Below are 15481 nucleotides of genomic sequence, written 5' to 3'. Positions count from 1 at the left end.
GCTATGAAAGAAGGACACACCCTTGAAACAAGATGGCGGAATTTTTATGGCTGTCCAAATCAGGAATCGAGTAACGATGGCGAAATGGATTGAGTTAGGAAATATAGAGAGACCTGAAAGGATTTTCCATAAATTCCAAAATAACTGAATTATTTAATGATACTTTGCATGAGTTTAGACTTATGCAAACATTATAAGAAACCGCAAACTTCGTCATACAGGACTGAAAGAGAATATTGGGAGCACTTCTCAAAACTTGCATAGACCTATTTGGAATCTGAAATGGCACAGGTAAGCATGATTTTTTGAGGATAAGATATGTACAATGTCGTTCTGATATCGTTCAAAAGGTAAGATGCACTCGATCGCTCAGCTTATATTGATGTCCTATATCGGTGACGTATGCCACCACATTGTAAACAAATTTAACCCCCCCCCCCTTTACTTAAAAAATAAACGATTCACACTCTCAAAAGTTAGGTGTGTGATCGTTCAAGATATGGCCCAGCGTATATATATATATATATAATGATTTGTTAATGACGTACGTGTATTAGTAATTACATATTCTGATTCTGTAACCAGTATATAGAAATCAAACTATATGCATTCCCTATATAGCTATTTAGTGGCAGTGGTTTGATTGCAGTACTACACTGCTTAGGGATGGAGGTGGATGTAAACAATACATGTACTAGTAGGGTAAGCTTAGATACTAACATCCAACACTGTTAAAGTAATTTGATACATGAGCTAAAAAAGCGATAAAAAACAACACAAATAGAATTTCTTATTGAAAGAAACTAGTTAACGTTCCTTACTAAAAGGTACAGGTCAGAATATATGCAGACCAGCTTTAATTTGAGTCTGTAGGGTCACTAACCTTACAACATCTTGTCAGTAAAAACACATTTACTCCAAACACATAGCTAAGACTAACCTAGGGTCTAGGTTTATATGTTAATGGCTCCCTGCAAAGATCTTTCAATTCCAGATATGGCGCATGTGGTTTCTTAAAAATAGTTTGACATCTGGTGATCCCTAAACTCTGGAAAGGATTTGTCCGCTTGTATTCACGATCAACTACCACTACTTAAAAGAGAGAAACTAAAATATTCAACATATGAACAAAAGATATGCTTTCTTATTCCAGAATTCAATTTCACCGAACCAAATTTAGTTCATTTACTATAAAAATCCAGTACATTTCATTAAAATATTTTGTTTAAAAGATATTTGATTTCATTGTGTAAAATGTAGAATAACAGTTAATCATAAGTCACTGAGTTGTGTTTCCAAATTAACATGACTTCATTGATTGAAGCCATTTTGATCTTTCAGTTATATTTAACTTTAAAGGGCCACTACCTTTCCGAAACGGCTTTTGATTTTTAAAATAGGAATGTAAAACGAGATCAATAATTTTGTAGAGTCGCAGAAGTTATTAACTATACGTTTACTAGCACACTTACCATCACCTTCAGAACTGTTTAATTAGAATAAATAAAATGTTAATTTTCATAACGCGGGTCGTTTTATCTTTCCCGCCGTCGTCCTAAATGCCGCACGGTAGTTGAATATCACTGCGCCAGACGGCAAAACAGCGAAATGAATCTCCACTGTTATCGTACATTAGACAGGAAATCTTGCATATGTTTGGTGTTGTAACATCTTCTTAAGCCATCAATATATATTTTCTTTTGTTATTAATGTTTTTAAGAAACCTTTAAATTTTGCTCCGGAAAGGTAGTGGGCCTTTAAAGCAGAATTGATGATAATATTGATAATTAATTAAACATCTGGGTATGTATATTGCAGTCTGTCTAACAATAATTAAAACCCATGTAGAGCTTTTCAACTTCTACCAGGGCCCTTTAGGTTATTTAGCTTAAACTTTCCTGAAGTACCACTACAGATAATCCTGTTGTGGTCCATTGTCCTTACTAATAAATTGTGATGTTTTTTCGATTAATGTAAATTCCAAGATTACCATCTCTGCCATCATCATGAAAAACACATATCGTACATTTTAAAGTCTTCTAATTAAGCACCACAACGACTGAAAATATAAAGGAAAGACGTCACTGGTGCATGATCAGATCAAAATTATATAAGAAGCACTGTCATATCATCCTTATAAACACATTCCACTGTTTTTCCAAAATCCAAGATGACACAAAACCAAATTAAACTCACCATCTTAAAAACTATGCATTGTCAAATAATAAATTGTCAAATAAGTCGTGACTGATAAGGCCACTTGGCCTCTTGTTCTTATCTATAGCCAATTATTTGTATATTTTACCTAATTTTTTAAACCAAAAGAAAATTGATGAACTGGTGAGTATGAAGTTTAAACAATTTGCTGGTGCCAGATGATAGCAGCTGAAGGAAAAACTAGATCCAATATTAGATGCGTTATTTTTGCTTTTCATTCAAACTTGAGGGAGCACTTGTATAGATATTTATAAGACACCAACATGCCCATGTGCTGCATGCATGCAGGCCTGTAGTCTGTATGCAAAACCAAAACTGCTGGTTTCTTGTCGCTCATGCCTACACAGAAAATGCAAGCTTACAGAAGTTCCAAGATGTGCTTAGATTGAAAAATCTTATGAAATTGCTTCTCTTTTTACAGTTCAATGATGGGTAATCTTCTGTTAAAACAACCGGATGGGGAGGGGGGATCAAAAGAAGTTGAAACAATTGTATTAATGGGAAAATGTGCAGTCTGATTCTGTTATCTTGACATTCTAATGGTAATAGTAAAACTGGCATGACTGTATTCGAGTAATCAAGTATAGAAAAATCAAATGTTTGGTTGAAAATTTGATAGGTCATAAAATATACGCATGTTTTTAGAGCTATCATTGTTATAAACGATATTGATCTATCATCGGATACAATATCGATTCCTATTTTCTGAAATCGATGTATTTAAGATTCTCATCTTCGATACAATATCGATTCCTATTTTCTGAAATTGATACAATGACTGAAATTGATACAATGTCAAACTGAAATTGGACTTGATGACCTGCCTACTTCACCAAGTAATGTTGGAATTTTAAATGCCAACGAATTATGTATTATTTTTTAGCCCACCATCATCAGATGGTGGGCTATTCAAATCGCCTTTCGTCCGTGGTCCGTCGTCCGTCCGTCCTTCCGTCCGTCCGTCCCTTAACAATTCTTGTTACCGCTATTTCTCAGAAAGTACTGAAGGGATCATTCTCAAATTTTATATGTTGGTTCCCCTAGGACCCTTGTTGTGCATATTGCATTTTGGGACCGATCGCTCAACAAGATGGCCGACCAGCGGCCATCTTGGATTTTGATAGTTAAAGTTTGTTACCGCTATTTCTCAGAAAGTACTGAAGGGATCTTTCTCAAATTTCATATGTAGGTTCCCCTAGGACCCTAGTTGTGCATATTGCATTTTGGGACCGATCGCTTAACAAGATGGCTGACCAGCGGCCATCTTGGATTTTGATAGTTAAAGTTTATTACCGCTATTTCTCAGAAAGTACTGAAGCAATCTTTCTCAAATTTCGTATGTAGGTTCCCCTAAGACCCTTGTTGTGCATATTGCATTTTTGGACCGATCGCTCAACAAGATGGGCGACTGGCGGCCATCTTGGATTTTGATAGTTAAAGTTTGTTACCGCTATTTCTCAGAAAGTACTGAAGGGATCTTTATCAAATTTCATATGTAGGTTCCCCTAGGACCCAAGTTGTGCATATTACATTTTGAGAAAGATCGGTCAACAAGATAGCCGACCGGCGGCCATCTTGGATTTTGATAGTTAAAGTTTGTTGCCGCTATTTCTTAGAAAGTACTAAAGGGATGTTTCTCAAATGGCATATGTAGATTCCCCTAGGACCTTTGTTGTGCATATTACATTTTGGGACCGATCAGTGAATAAGATGGCCGACTGGCGTCCATCTTGGATTTTGATAGTTAAAGTTTGTTACCGCTATATCTCAGAAAGTACTGAAGGGTTGTTTCTCAAATGTCATATGTATGTTCCCCTATGACCCTAGTTGTGCATATTGCATTTTTAGACTGATCGGTCAACAAGATGGCCGCCAGGCAACCATCTTGTATTTGGATAGTTATCGCTATCTGTCTGCAATTACTGAAGGGATATCTCTCATATTTCATGCATAGTTTCCCCTTGGGCTTTAGTTGTGCATAGTACCTTTTGAACTGATTGGTCAACAAGATGGCCAACCTGTCGCCATCTTGGATTTCACAGCTGATTCTCAGAGAACAATAAAGCGATTTGTCTTAAATATCATATGTTGTATATTTGAAAAAGTTTGAAAAGCAGGGAAAAGATCCTTCTTTCCATTGTCAGACATAGATCATTCTATGGTGGGCACCAAGATCCCTCTGGGATCTCTTGTTTACAGTATACCAACTGTATTTTGTAAGGTTTGTGATCATTTTAACTCAATTAATTTTTCACTATTACCACAAATTATATATATGAAATACTCAGCAATGAACGGTTCCCGAGTGACATGTAATTGTTTTCGTTCATAAACCGATTATCTAATACACAAAACAGCCGTTCCGGATTTCATATTTTTCTCAACAACACCATTGTTTCGATATACAATGTAATATATACTATATCAATACATCATGATATTTTCCTTTCAATATATCGATACTAATTAACATTAACCCAGTATATCAATAACAGCCCTATATATTTTAAAATTAAATTAAATGCTTTCAAAGGTTAACTTTAGCTAAAACATAAATACCGGGGGTGGGAGGGGTTATATGTTTTTCATTTATTGAAAGCAGATACAAATGATATTCCTAATTAACTACATGAATTTGGATTGTTGTATTGTAAAGTTTTGTGGAGAAAATCTATCTGTTCATCAAAATGTGTGCATAGTTTCTATGTTTATTTGAACTGCACAGATTATAATTAGGCGATATGAAATTCACCAATTAAACTTCCTTAGTTGCTTTCCAATGAACTAATTAGGCAGAGGGTTAAAAAAAACACTTCAGTAAAAAAATCAGATATGAATCTGACCTACTTATGTATATGATAAATGTATATGTGTGATAATATTTATATATACAAAACTCATATGCAATCACATAAAAGAGTATACTTACATTCATACCTGTGATTTTATTAAAAAAAAAAAAAAAAAAAAATTGAAACATTGATTTTTAACAAGTCAAATGACTTTGAAGAGAAGTCTATAGATTTTATTTAATTTATATTAGCCAGAGAGTGTCGATTATAAAAGTTAAACTCTTGTCCTATACACAGTAATTAAATATCATTTAAATGATAAGAACTGTTAGCTGTGAAATGTACACCAGTAAAATTACTTTGCTTAATTTGATGTAGATTTATTGTACTGGTAGATCTGATTTTGAAGGTGTTTTCCAGTGTAAACTATCCAGCTACAGGCTGTTATATGATTCACAGTATCGGGCCACTTCCTGGTTCTCTGGGAGTAAACCTTTTACATTCTCTAGTGTGTTGTAATAGCTTCACACAGACCTACCTCAAGTTACCTGTAGGTACTGTACAACCAACCCTGGAGTACTTAATCAATAAAAAATAGATAGTCACTGGTGGTTCAATCTTGAAATGAAAGGTACATAAAATTGTAGCCTGTCATAAACTAAAAATTTATGAGGAAATACTTTTGAAAGTCTCTCCCCCACCCCACCCCTCAACCTACAAGTGAAATATTGGTACCATGTGCATCAGTCTATGATTTGTCACAGGAGCTGTTGGTGTCGCACTCCATCTTTAAACAATCCTATGGTTACAGTATAGCTACAGGTGTCGTTAACTCATATCTCTAGGTCTGCTGCACTGGTCACTGGTCAGACCTAATCAAGGTGAATGTTCAATTTTGGAATTAAGGCTACAGTGTCCCAACATATTACCCCAAGGCTTTCACCTCTGGATTGCGAGTTCAAATCCTATGTGGAGCATGCTTGGTACTGGCAGCTGGTTAGAGGATTTCTCCAGGTACTCTGGCTTTCATCCACCATCTAAACCCATCACATGATCTTCAGATGGCCCTATAGCTGTTCATAGGATATTAGAATTAATCAAACCAAATTAAACATGTTCACACATTTGACATTTTACCTCATGCTCGAGATTGTAGCTCCTACACTTAGTGTTATCGTGAGAAAATTGTTGAATATATATATAGAGAGTGCTTTAAATGTGGCACAAATATTAGATTATTGACCTAGAGTTTAAATGTGACACAAAAATGACGTCACTGACCTACATTTTGCTTTTAAAAACCAGGAGAGTTTTACCATGTTATATAAAATAAATAACTATTAATAATTACATAATGTCACAGAAAATTCAGTCTTGGAGATAATTAAGCCTTGTCCATATGGCCACAGAGCAGTTATTATTTAAGTGACAGGTCAAGGTTTCAGTTATTATAGGAAATAGGTTTCTTGAATGTGACCACCTGTTTGTATCTGTTCTGCTGTTGTTGATTTCAATTTCAACAATTTTTTTGACATTATTTACAGTCAAAAGGATTTGACAGCAGACAAGGCCTATCTAAGTTTTCTCCTTAGATAGTGTTGATCATGCAAATCTAGCTGCTACAAATTCTGTCCAGTATATTATATATACATGTATATCGATCCTTAGTATTATAGTGGTTAACATGTTTTGGAATTTAAAGGTTTTAAACACCATGTGGCAAAAATGAAAATAATTGAGTTTCAATTCAAGAATTGCAGCTGGACCTGATTTAAACTTGGAAATGTGGTAAAACTGACATAATTTTGAAATGAAACAGGGTCTTCAAGTTATAAAAGACTTAAGTTTTATTTGAAAAGATATAGTTTAAAATAGAGCCACAGCATTGCTTAAATTCTATGTAGCCATTGTTCAGTGCAAGGGTGCTTGCACAGAACTTGCTTCAAAAGTCTTCAATAATGTAGTGGTGCTTATGAATTTAATAGGACTTGCTATAAAAGTAATGTCTGAAATGTACTAATGCCATATGGTGCTTTCACAGAACTTGCACTTAGAAACTTTTGTCCAATTCCAGGATGTTTACAAATGTTTTGCTTTAAAGTAAAACTATATCCTATGCTATGGTATTTGTACTTACACAGTTTGCTTTTAAAAGCTGTTGTCCAAAACCATGGGCCTGTACAGGATGTCATTGTGCTGAAAAACCAATGTATAATGTGTTGGACTTATGTAATATTTAACTTGTGAATTGTTTCAGATTTTATGTCTAGCAAAGCTTGTGATACAATGCTCCGACTTTCTGTTTGTGCTAGATATTGATCTCTATTCGCTATCAGAATATAGTTTGAACACATGCTTTTTTTTTGTGAAGCTTTCTGCACTGTTCTAAAGATTAGCCCAGGTTTTATTGGTCCGCATTGGTATGAGGAAGTCTTGTAAAGCTGCACACCTAGTCTGGGTATATTACACATATTGTTTGTGTAATCCTCGGGCCAAAGGTTGCCTTGAATTGGGTCTGAAATAACTATTAAATTTGAAGCAAGATCTGCTGATCTAGTTAAGTTATTGTCAGTTTAACACCAATATTACTATTGAAAAAACTCTTGTATTGAAAATATACCGTAGACAAAAACAGATGAATTTTCATCTCCGATATTCTCTAGTACATGTATTTCACATAAATTAAACATTGTTATGTTCATTTTGGATATTTTATCAAGGTTTCATGTGGATTGTGATAGCATTTAAGTGTACTGATCATTCAATGGCTTGGTAGCATATTGAATTTATTGTGAGTCGATATCTTGTGTTTACTTAGAAGGGTGTGTCCTGTTAAACCTATAAATGATAAGAGCTGAACCTGTCAATGTCCATATTTTATCTTAAGTAACATCTTTGTTAAACATTTTTAATATTTTTTATGCCCGACCCATGCTATGAAATAAGGAATGGGGGGGCTGTTTGTGTAAGGGGGAGCTTTTATAATTACTTATCAATGTTGATTCCCTCAACCCCTCATATCATATATTTCCTTTTAATATATGGGGCAGTGTGCTTTGGCGTATTTCTTGCAGACATGTCTAGTGAATATAATATATACACCATATTTATGCGTATTTAGTGCACACTTTTTTTCCATAAACAAGTGAAAAATTGGGTGAACACTCATCCTCAATACTCCAGGGGTTCCAATCACTTATGATCTCTACACCTGTGGACTATCTCATAGTAAAACTGGAGGCAACAGAACAGGTAATTTAGTCCTTTTATTCACATCAAAAGAGCCATATAACAGTACGCTGTGGTTTGACTACGTGGCTTTGAAGTTGAGCGTCACTCTCTCTGTAGTCTTCAAAGAAAATATATGCTGGCCTGTGATTGGTTCATAGTTTTTCCTCTGAGCTGCCTCCAGTTTTTCTATAAGATAGTCCAGGGGTGTAGAGAACGTAAGTGATCGGAAACCCTGGGGTATCCAGGATGGTGCACACTCTTTGAGGAACAAGGCATGGCCAGGCCCTGGGGTACCGCCCTGGGTCATGATCACCAATCAGAAGGTCTTATAGTACTAGTGTGCAGTATCATTTGGTAGTAGATGTAGCATCAAAATCCAATAGATTCTGACAGGATCAACTGATGTTTTAGAATGGTCTGTTATTATATAATTAACATCGCCTGCTGTAGCCTTGTGGGATATTTAGTCTAACAATTTCTAAATGTATCTAAACAGAAAACTTAACTTATTTCAATAGTAATGCACAGGTTAATACCTTATATGACTTTATATTATAAGCTATTTTTGATTGATGCACTTCCATATAGGTTCAATCAGCTATACTGGTGAGTTATAAAAACAAGTTGTCCCTTAAGTTCCTTTCTCGTTCATACCTTTTCAGAGGTTATATTTATATAGGACTAAGTGATTTCTTTATGGATCATTGTTTAAGACTGTAATATGGCCAACATCAAAGATGATTGATATGTACATGTACCGTATTCATCCCGATGTGAGCTTAAAAAACGGGGGGAAAAAATAAGGGGTGCTTAATAGAACTAATATTGAAATAATCTTTCATAAAAAGATTTCACAATGTAAGCTATTAATCAGTTTGCAAAAAAGAAATCAAACAAAGAAGTTTGATGTTTTCATACTTTCTGTCTGTATTTTATAAAAGGTCAGTAATTCATATTTTCTGTCTGTATTTTATAAAAGGTCAGTAAATAAAGTTGAGGCTTTAAGAAGTAGAATGGGCAATTATAGAGATGGGGGCGCATACTGATTCAAATACAGTTGCTAATATTCAACTTCTAATTTATTTTTTCTAATCAAACATGTTCATTCAAAGGGCTGTATACATTTAAAGCAACACAAAACAAGGATAATTGATAAGGATAAATCAAATAAATCACTTAACTCCACCACACTGATGTGGAGGAAATTTACTGTACATAAATAGGATTATAACCAAATTATGAATGGTACAGTAATAGCAGTACTTATGGAATGATATCACTTCCATGCAGAGCGGATACAGGAGTCGCCAGGCTAGAGCTGATACACATTTTATATACATAGTATACAGAAAGCTCTCCTCATTTCTGTATAATATTTGATTGTATCTATTTCTTTTAATTATTATATCGCATGCATTGAAGTTAGTGGCCCTAGGGCAGATATACTATAATGTATTCAACTTGTCAGTCTGTCTGTAGACAATGATCGACGGACTACTCCTCCAAAACTACTGAAAGGATTTCAATTAAACTTGGTGGCAGTATTCCTTACATTGTGTAGATGTGCATATTGGAACAAGATACTTCCTCCATTTTAAAGAATTTTGATGCAAAAGGGAAGAGGAAAGTTTTTTTTATGGTGTTGGAATGGAGGTAGGGGAATAGGTGTGTGCTTTAAGTTGGCTTCAGGGATGACAGATCTACTTCCTTCTGTTTTTAGTAAAATTCTCTTGATTGGTAACACTATAACTACATTGATGTTAGATGTAAGGGATGACTATTAGCTTTATATCAAAACAAGGTTATATTTGTTATTAAGTTTATTGAAGTTTGTTCTGTTTAGTTTGTTTGTTTGATTAATTAACATCCCATTAACAGCCAGGGTCATGTAAGGATGGTCTCCCGTATGTATTCAGTGTGTAGGGTGTGTGAAGTGCAAGGTTTTGTTCTGATAGAGTCAATAAGATTTATTACTGCTGAATTAATATGATCGTGTAACTGTTACATATACATTGTCATTGTTACCCAGCTAATTATATAAGTTAACGTCTATCCGCATTCTCAGTTGTACATGTACTACTTCAACACTTAACATATCCTGGAAACATTCATCTCACAAATTAACAAAAATCAGTGATCGTTGATCGCCAAACTAATTTTTTTCTGCTATAGAAATTAAGTAAGTATACATACATTTAATTTGTATGCACAGTCAAATCTAAAAATACAATATACATTGTCCAAGGGACAATATCACTGATTTTCTTATTCAATAGTTTCAGGGGCCTGTGCACTGTACCTTTTGAATTCGAACATGTTTGTATATTGTAGAGTTTTTCATTATTTGGGAAATTTTTACATAAAATTGGAAAAATATAGCAAAATTTCTCTAGGAGATCAAAGGAGCCTTTATTCAGCCCAAAATGTATCTAAAAAATCACTGTATATAAAAGGTATAGTCAAGTGGTCTGAAATATACATGTCATTGTGTTATTGACCACTTTGGACACCAGAAAATTTGTTAATTAAGCAGATGATTTTCAAATAGAGGTGGTCACTATATGACTGTAAGATCGTTAGTTACATATATATGGTAATTTTATAGTATCTGTTTATAGACAGGATGAACTTCGCTTTTGGTGGAATGGGAAATGAAATATTGAAAAAATTATGATGAATATGATACTTGACATTTGCACCTGTCAAAAAACTTTGAATAATTTATCGATTTGATATATTAGAGTAAGCAGTAACCCTGGCAGGGTTGGTGCTGACTCACAGATAGCTACTCATGTAAAGACCCGGTTACTGTGAAGATTACTGATCTCTCTATCTACCATTAGATGGCTGTAGCAGAATGGTTAAGATGTCCCACATGCCCTTGATCCACCCTTCACGAGTTCACAATTGAATCCCATATGGTGGGAGTTGCCAGGTACTGGCCGCAACTGGTCAATGGTTTTATCTGGATACTCTGGGTTTCCTGCCATCAAACCTGGCATACATGTCCTTAAATGACCGTGGCTATTAATAGGACGTTTATAAAACCATAAACCCTAACTATATTAGAATTAGCTTTCACCTTGAGGTTTTTTACCTGATTTTATCGTGCAGGATATACCTGATATCTCCTCTAATAGGTAGCATGGTGATATTGACATATCAGGGTGTGTGTGATGTTTATAAATACCCGTGTCGTGATCACATTGTTCCCGTCACAGGTGGCCTCATACCACGGCCCTATACCTCTGTCACCACCATTACACTCTGTGGTATTGTTACGTACAGTGTTGGGTGGGACTGTCATTTTCCACAAAACATGGTAATAACTTCATGCTGATTCACTAAGTCGTAGATTCTCTGGACTGGATATTATATATTGGTGGTGACATTTATTAGGGAGAATGAGACTTCATAACTCTACTTCTTCTGTAAGTAAAACTCTAATGTGTACACTAAATGAAGATAATTATTGTGGTAGAAATATTTTCTGTTGTCAGTGATTGTTTACATATACAGAAATTATGTAAAGTGAAGTAAATCTAAAGTGTGGTTACATAGTATACTGTCATGGTAGTCTATCATTGAGGTTAAGATTACATACTGATAGCTATAATATAGTATGTTACTTGTAAATTGGAACTATCTTATAATAAGATCCTTTCATCAGTAATCATAAGGTTTACAGACTTCTATTTTGATAAACATGTACAGGTATAAATACATTGGTATAATGATTTTGATCGTACATAGTGGGGTGGGGCCAGGCTGGGCTAGGGGGTCAGACATGACTCGGCCTAGGAGGCCAAGCAAGGCTGATCATGGGCAGTGATTGGGCAGAATGTAGTTATCATAATAATTACTAGTACCAGACTATAAATACCAGTACCTGGACAAACTGTGCATGTCCTTAATTATGATAAGTTGTGATTTATATTTGAATCTCCATTTGAATTTATAATTGAAATGCCATCATGAGTCAGTTCTGTATTCATAAAAATTTATAGAAAATGTAGAATGGTATTTGAGTCATGCAGTCAGCCATTCCCTAACCTCTGCATAGTCAAAGAAAATCAAATATGCACCATGACAAATCTGAATTTACATCATAACAAAAAGTGGTGTCTAAAGTTGGTTAAATAATTTTACATTTTAAACAATCAAATATTGAAATTGAACACCAGTTAATATGCAGCTAGATCTTTTTTAAATTGCCCATATTGATACACTGTATAACAATTTAGCTATAGATAGATAGTGTGGTTTCCTACAAGGTTTTCATGCTCAGATCATTGCAAAACTATTGATTTTACAGTTTGACACGAAGTGTAGATTTAAAAAAAATCCCTGTGAGATTTTATGGTGTTTTATGGTGTCCTATATTTGATTAAATATGGTTCTTATCTGAAGTGAAAGTAAAATCTAAATATAAAGTATTTTTAGGCAATCAGATAGCTCTTGTTCCTTGCTGCTCAATTCAATTAAGATCGAAAGATACACAAACACATATGTTTCACAGTATGCAGTGGAAAGGGATATTTTCACTAATTAAGTGATGAAACTAAACACCTTTAAGTTTGAACATATGCACTCTACACTGGCCATTAGCCTCTACAATATTGATTAATAACATCACTAAAATTTGGCTTTCTAATTTTTGTCTCTACCACAGACATCTGTTTCTTGTCTTAATTTTCAAATTAAGGGGAGATAATCTAGTACATATTATATTAGAATTCTGCTGAGAATATCTGATCACCAACTTAGGGGCGTCTGCTGGTGACCAGCTTATATGGACCCTTGACAGGTGTTCAGGGTTTAGACTGAAAATTCAGGTTAATAGCAGTTATATTTTCCAATGGCCATTATGAATATATTTATATATATATATATATAATGTGTATAGGTCCTACATGTCTACCGTCACCGAGGGGATGTAGACCCTGGTTCACAAACATGTAGAGTGAATCCCCACAGTATAAGCTTAATGCTGTATCATGCCAAACTCTAGTGCATGCTTCTCTTTCATTTGTTGGCTTTTGTAAGATTACTGTTTATGTCAGTTATACACAGGTAAGTAACAAGAGCTTTAGAATTTATCATTGGCTATAAGAACACAACTTTAACAAAATTAATATGTTATGAGTTAATTTTAATGTACAATGCTTTTCATAAAACTTATTTGTTTAATGCCTGTATATTTTCAATATTTTCATTGGTATCTTGTGCTAATGAATATGGTATCTTATATACTTATGAAAATATTGTGTATAAGATTCAGAACTTAAACGTTTCCTTTGTTGTGTTTATTTAGTACATTTGTTTGATATTTAACACTTTAGAAAATACCAGTTAAGGTTTAATAACATGAGTTAATGTTTTGATAATTTTTGCTTGCAGAGAAGTTCCGGGATGTCTATCGACCCGGAAACGCGCTTTACGAAGCTGGACAAAATAGGAAAAGGTTCATTTGGAGAGGTGTTCAAAGGAATAGACAATAAATCACAGCAAGTGGTGGCCATCAAAATTATAGACTTAGAGGAAGCTGAAGATGAAATAGAAGATATCCAACAGGAAATAATGGTTTTATCACAATGTGATAGCCCCTTTGTCACAAAATACTACGGGTCCTATCTCAAGGTTTGTTATACTTAGACGTAGTGTAAAACATTGATTGAACGCCAGCTGTCAATAAAACCACTTGGGTATCACATATGACTTAGCAATTTGCATTATGTGTGCAATGATGCTTGCTCTGAAAATTATTTGCAATTAAACATGGGCTTGTGTGAGCTACAAACTGCTTGGTGATCGGTCAATACTGGGGTTTATGCATGTATTTTAAAGTTTGTTATGTAATAGTTTGTTAAAAATTTATCAGAAAATACTACAAGCTATATTTTATGTATTGATATTGTAACAAAACCTGTGGTAATTTCACGTGACATTTCAATGACTAGTACAATGTGTACACTGTCACCTTCAGCAGACAAATGACCAGGCCATAATACTGATCGTGAATATAGCGAAATTAAATCCCCCGCGAACAATAGCAACTGTACAGTATTATGGCCTGGTCATTTGTGTCTGATGAAGGTGACAGTGGATATTTTGTTGGTGATATTGAAATGGGGATAATTTGAAGAGATTTCCCAAGGCATTCAATTTAATTCAGCTTCACTGTATAGACTCTGTATAGATCTAGATGATGAATTACTAAATGATTAATACCTTTGTGTGTTTGTTTTAGGGGTCAAAGCTATGGATTATTATGGAGTACTTGGGTGGGGGGTCTGCACTGGACCTGATGAAGGCTGGACCGTTCTCAGAGACAGACATCGCCATTATATTAAGAGAAATCCTCAAAGGACTAGAGTATCTACATTCCGAGAGGAAGTTACACAGAGATATCAAAGGTAATTCAATGGTAGTTTGGTTACATAGATGTTAGAAGAAGTTTAATTTTAGGTTTTTATTGGTAAAAGGAGTACTATGTGGTTGCTTTTATTCAAGGGGATTTATTTAATTTATAGTAAATTATGATTTTAACAAACATTTGGACGGAATAACTTCGTTCTAGGCAAAGCTCATAATACATTACTGTTATCTCATTACTATGTTATAACTGTACCTCACAGGGGTGAGCGCTCAACTAAAGGCCTTTGGGATCTATCCCCTGGCCGAGACACACCAAAGTCTTTAAAAGTGGTAGTTTATGCTCCTTCTTGGTACCCATGGCTAGCATACAGGAACCACTGGTTCACCTGTTGTCAGTATAATGTGACCGGGTGGGATGGGTTGCTTGATATAGCACTATAAAAAGGGCAACAGTTCCATTATACACGAACATACTGCAGTCTCCAAAACATGCACCACACACCACAATTAATCAAATAAACATGTTTTGCTGTGCATAGACTAGAAAATTCTCTTCAAAGATTAATTTTTGTGAAAATATTTCTAGAAGATTATATGGTGTTCTAATACTGAGTTCATTATTTTACAGCTGCCAATGTGCTGTTATCAGAGAATGGAGATGTAAAATTAGCCGACTTTGGTGTAGCTGGACAACTAACCGACACCATGGGCAAACGCAACACATTTGTAGGCACGCCATTCTGGATGGCTCCGGAAGTGATAAAACAGTCTGCGTATGATACAAAGGTCATTGACTAAAATTGTTTTATTCGATTCTAGCATAGTGACATTTATCAACTCTAGTCACAAATAGAAATACTCTG

General features: G+C 34.7%; 1 protein-coding gene across 29 annotated transcripts in view; it reads left to right on the top strand.

Annotated features, from left to right (window-relative positions):
• LOC138306886 (serine/threonine-protein kinase 26-like) overlaps positions 1-15481 on the top strand; it is a 52627-nt gene continuing 37146 nt past the window's right edge. For 12 of the 29 annotated variants that reach the window (XM_069247411.1, XM_069247412.1, XM_069247413.1 and 9 more), the window contains exons 1-4: positions 11496-11671; positions 13641-13880; positions 14491-14656; positions 15247-15404. In XM_069247411.1, the coding sequence (XP_069103512.1) occupies positions 11645-11671; positions 13641-13880; positions 14491-14656; positions 15247-15404 (591 nt within the window). In that variant the 5' untranslated portion in view covers positions 11496-11644. Of the gene's footprint in view, positions 292-2325; positions 2341-11494; positions 11672-13640; positions 13881-14490; positions 14657-15246; positions 15405-15481 lie in introns of those variants that run through there. The other 17 variants (XM_069247424.1, XM_069247418.1, XM_069247425.1 and 14 more) reach the window with 5 other exon arrangements.

This window comes from Argopecten irradians, chromosome 14 (genome assembly GCF_041381155.1).
Source record: "Argopecten irradians isolate NY chromosome 14, Ai_NY, whole genome shotgun sequence".
NCBI classification, from domain to species: domain Eukaryota; kingdom Metazoa; phylum Mollusca; class Bivalvia; order Pectinida; family Pectinidae; genus Argopecten; species Argopecten irradians.
Note: the sequence above shows the minus strand (reverse complement) of the source record. Positions and strands in the feature narration are given on the sequence as shown.